At 43.1% G+C, this 4,612-nt stretch overlaps 1 protein-coding gene across 9 annotated transcripts; it reads right to left on the bottom strand.

Moving 5' to 3' along the window:
• Positions 1 to 627: 627 nt before the first annotated feature.
• LOC112290704 (transcription factor bHLH35) lies at positions 628 to 4,041 on the bottom strand. 9 transcript variants are annotated; one of them, XM_024537305.3, is made up of 6 exons: positions 3,565 to 3,859; positions 2,798 to 2,852; positions 1,972 to 2,578; positions 1,527 to 1,832; positions 1,186 to 1,356; positions 628 to 1,032 (listed from the first exon to the last, which is right to left on the bottom strand). In XM_024537305.3, the coding sequence occupies exons 3-6, from the start codon at positions 2,536 to 2,538 to the stop codon at positions 949 to 951; spliced, it is 1,128 nt and encodes a 375-aa protein (XP_024393073.1). In that variant the 5' UTR covers positions 2,539 to 2,578; positions 2,798 to 2,852; positions 3,565 to 3,859; the 3' UTR covers positions 628 to 948. The 9 variants fall into 9 exon arrangements, with proteins under 9 accessions (XP_024393073.1, XP_090111347.1, XP_024393070.1 ...); XM_090255221.1 differs by having other exon boundaries at positions 2,759 to 2,852; positions 3,565 to 3,705; XM_024537302.3 differs by having other exon boundaries at positions 3,174 to 3,572.
• Positions 4,042 to 4,612: the final 571 nt, after the last annotated feature.

Here is a 4,612-nt window from a genome sequence, read left to right on the forward strand (position 1 = left end):
AACCTTTTGCAATCTACTTTTATCTATCATTTTTTGGATCAGTGAGTATGCTACAAAAAGAAGCCATCAGAATTTCCTCAATTCCGGTGTTGTTTGGTAATCAAAGTGGGCAGTCTGCGGTTTGGTAGCTGGGTATTGCTAAACTTGTCAAAGTGACACTTGGACAATGTTGTGACAAGCTCCACCCCTACTGTTCACTAAATGAAAAACTGTAAGTCGTCCTCCTATTCAGAGAGTTGACCTGGATTGTACACAATTTGTTTTAGCGTACAACATGCACAATTATCTGGTGAAGCGGCACATTTATAGATGGCTATCACTCTGACACGTTGCAATTAACTCATGCCGAAGAAAAAGTTTCCGAAACGATACAGACATGATAAACTGCACGATGCTTTTACGGGAAGAATTACTCGTCTGCTTTGACAACCACTAACGATACAAAGGAATGCACCTTTTTGAGAGTCAATGTATGCGTGAATTGTGTCAGCGACAGGAAAGTTCTGAGATAGGACTGAAAAGCATCGGTCAAAGTGTTTCGAAGTTCAAATGCATGGGATCACTATGAGGCAACAGGGGGTTCAAGATATGCGAGAAAATTGGAGGACAGAAAAACGGAAAGAAAAAGACGAAGGAAATGGACACTCATCAGAGCGATCTTCAAGAGCCTTTGTTACAGCGAATGGAGCAAGCAACTTGATCTGAGCATCTTGGTCAAGCCCCTCTTCTTCCTGCTGTAGATCCTCCGAATGAGGACAATACAAAATTGTGCCTCTCACCTTGCATTGAATCTTCTCAAACAAACTACCGCGAATCCTCATCTAAGATGACTATATTTACACAGCCGACTCTCCTTGCGCTGCTTGTATGAACCCCGAAGATGGTCCCGTTATTCAGCGACTTAATCTCATCACTGCTTGTCGGAGCGCTTCGTCGCCTACAAGATGATCAGCTTTGCACAAGTCCATACTGAGCAGCTGCACTGAAAATTGTTTTTCTCACGTCTTCGGTTTCCATTTTCGGATCCTTCATCTGGTGATGAGATCATGGCATTGTGATGAGACGGCATGTTAGAATTTATTAAAGTAGCACAAAAGGATAGAGTATTTGATCCGAAAAACGGAGTTGAGCGCACCACACATTACGTTTGCGAAATCGATGAAGTGAGTGAAAGAATTTATGTACCTCCGCAATGAAACTGTTGAGTATATTTTCCTGGAAGGCCGTATGGTGGGAATTTATAACTTGCACACCCAATGATTCTACTGCTTGCACCAGTTGCACAAGCACGCCAGGTCCTCTCGGGCAAAATATGCGGAAATGATAGGTCTGTTCCTCTAGCCTTGCCACATCCACCTGCCAAAGAACAGTAAAAGAAAACATACTCCATCATTGACCGGCAAAACTAGGGAAAACTGAAGTGGACGTGAGATTGACCTAACTCACGAGAAACTGAGCGAGGTCTGTAGGCTCCTTCAGAAGTTTAGCCATGGACAAAAATTGACAATCGACCAGCCAGTGCTTACTTCCAAGATTTTCTGAGCCAATCGAGCTGGAAACAGCATTTGGGTAGTGTTAGCCGAGAGTTTATCGATGTTGCTGTCAACTCTATGCTCAGCCCCCTGAATCTCTACTCCAGAAATCAGATTTGAACTGGTTGGACTTGAAAAATTCTCTCCTGTACCAGCTTCTTCCACTGAACCAGGATCATCACCAATGGATCCTGTGCACTTCTGTTCCAAATCGTCGATCTCAGATTCAATCTCCTCAAGCTCTTTCTGGAGCTCGCGGACGTAGGCAATTGCATCGCCAATAATAGAGGCTTTGTCCATCTGCGCAGAAATTAGCACACTCCTCAACTGTAGTCCTGAGCAGCAATAGAAAGCCAATGCAGTCCGTCTCTACTGAAGAATGATAATGATAAAATGACACAGTGGATTAACAATCCAGAAGGTAGTCAGAAATGTATACCTTGCTGATCTTAGGAACCACAGCCCGCAACTGGAAAAGCCCCTCGTTGAGTTTCTTCCTCCGCTTCCGCTCAGACACCAGGTTTTTGGACGCAACTGATTTTTGGCGTTTCCCACCAACCGATTTTTTTTCAGCAGTATCTGAGGAGTTGGCCGGTAATTCCATTGCGTTCTCCCCAGGTGAATTCGTAAGAGAATCTCCCTGAGAAAGCTTGAAAGCTGGTGCAGTGATAGGTTGAGTGGAAAACTCCTGATTCCCTACAACTGGCTCCCACATGCTCGTCGAGGTTTGTGGGTTGCTCGTGACCACGGGGTTTGCATTCACATCCCGCTGATCAGGAAAATCACCGGGGAAGTTTGGCAGCAACCAGAAGGGATCAGGATTGTGCAAGTCGCTTCGTGATGTGGGTTTGAGGTTCATTGTCGATTCATTCGGCTGAGCAGTGTCGGTAGGCAAGGATGATGGACAATAAGTTTGAAGGGAGATCTTTAGCTGTTGGGCTATGGTGGCCGGAGTGATGCTACTGCCACCCAGATTTCTAAGCTTTCGGTACATGTCCTCGGTCATGAGAGTAGGTCCAGTGCTGATAAGTGAGAATCAATTAAACCTGTTAAACAAGTCACATAATTCTACCCCATTAGTAGCTGATTTCTAGTAATCAGTTTAAGGAAGATGCCCACCGCTCACAAACCAGAACCCAAATAAGTTATCAATAAATTTATGAAAAAGAATGGCTACTTCAGGAGAGGGGGATGTGTCAATTGCAAAAGTGGTCGAATCTGCTGACCGCAATTACCAACAGAACACTCAAACACTGAACACCTACACTGCGAAGCATGAGTGCAAGGTCTTGCGCAAAGAGCCAAATAACCTGCACCTTCCTGAACATACGTAATAAACCGATAGAATTAAATTCCCGGATCCATTTGACGTCTACAGCAACCACTTCAAATTCGACAATTCTAAACACGGTCGTGCGAGTATAGGATAGACACACAGAGAAGAAGTGAATAAAAGCCAACTGCAACCAAGTAAGGGTTACGATCGCTTAAACGACCTCCCCTGCACATTATTAATCATTGAGCCAAAATCACCCGCCCTACGCCTCGCTACCAAAATAGAAACTGCATTGAAACGCGAATGAAAGAACTAAACTTGAGAGATAGGGAACAGCCGTGAGAGCGTCGAGTAAGAGAACCTACAACACCAATCCTCAAACATTCGATTCCAGTCCTCGAGCTCCACACGGAGAGTATTACTGTTTCTTAACCCACGAATCCATACCACCAACACACTACAGACTAGACATAAAGAGAACTATTCTTGTGATGACACGGAAGTCAGGAACACCAAGCTCGTATCGTTTCTCACAACCTGTGATCACTGCTGACACGCGGAGGGAGTCACGCCCCACCAGACATCTAACAGCCCGGAGAAAGCCGACCACTACCGAAAGGCAAATCCTCCAATTCCTAGGAGTACAACGCCAGAGAAAATACCCTGCAAAAGGCCTCTGCGAAAACAACTGCTCAAACTCGTAGTATTGGGAGACGTAACAGCCACTGCACAACAAACCCTGGCAAGACCACCTACCTTGGCAGGCCGGGACAGCACTCAGGCAGCTGCACCACATCCAATTCTACGAAAGCGGGACCTGCGTTCGGATGGATCTCGGGAGGAAGAAGAGAACACGCACTCGTTCTCGGTAACAGAGCTTGTCATGCAACTTGCCAGCGAGGTAGTCGAGATGCGTCTGATGCGTTCGATAGCGATAGGGGAGACCAAACTCTCGACCAGACGAGAACCGAGAAAAGGGCAGTCTGTGGCACGAGGGAACGACCTCGAGCAACGACTGCACAGGAGCTGCAGGACGGGACTCGATGGGACCCAGACCACAGCCTTTGTGTGTGTAAGTGTAAGTGTTTGTGTGTGTAAGTGTTTGTGTGTGTGTGTGTCTGTCTAGACCTCGCGACTAGTACCCAGCTGCGCGTCCTCGCTCCCTGATCACACCACCATTCCTCGGTTCACGCGAGCGAAAGCTCCTGTTTCCAATACTTACATCCATTCATGGAAAAAAAATATCATTGGTCGGAAAGCTAGCTTGTCCTATGATATTATATTTTAGTTTTATTCATCATACTGATGTATGCTAAATCTCATCGTTATCCCAAAAAGTATTACATCATTTCATGGTTAGCATCAACAACATTTGCCTATTCAACTGGAGCCATGAAGTCTAAATTAAAAATAGTTATTGTATTAAAAACATATACCATATTATTCTTTTAAAGTATTTTGAATTTTAGATATATATATATATATATATATATATATATAAACATATACACATTGATTGTTTTTCAAATAAAGTTGTATTTAAATTAAGTATGTTTTTATTTAATATCTTATCATGATATAAATTATTTTTGGTATTTTAGGATTATAAAATAATAGTGTATCATAAAAAATATTTTGAATAATTTTTTTTGATAAATTTCATATCTCTTAAAATGTAATCATAAAATCCACCTTCAATTTAGTACTCTATGAAGTTATTAGATTAAAAAGTTCAATATGTTTGTTTTTTAGTTTGATTTTATTTTTTGTTCTCTCTCTCTAAATAGACTTGTAGAGAAATTAA

This window comes from Physcomitrium patens, chromosome 13, assembly GCF_059467195.1.
Source record: "Physcomitrium patens ecotype Gransden chromosome 13, ASM5946719v1, whole genome shotgun sequence".
Taxonomy (NCBI): Eukaryota; Viridiplantae; Streptophyta; class Bryopsida; order Funariales; family Funariaceae; genus Physcomitrium; species Physcomitrium patens.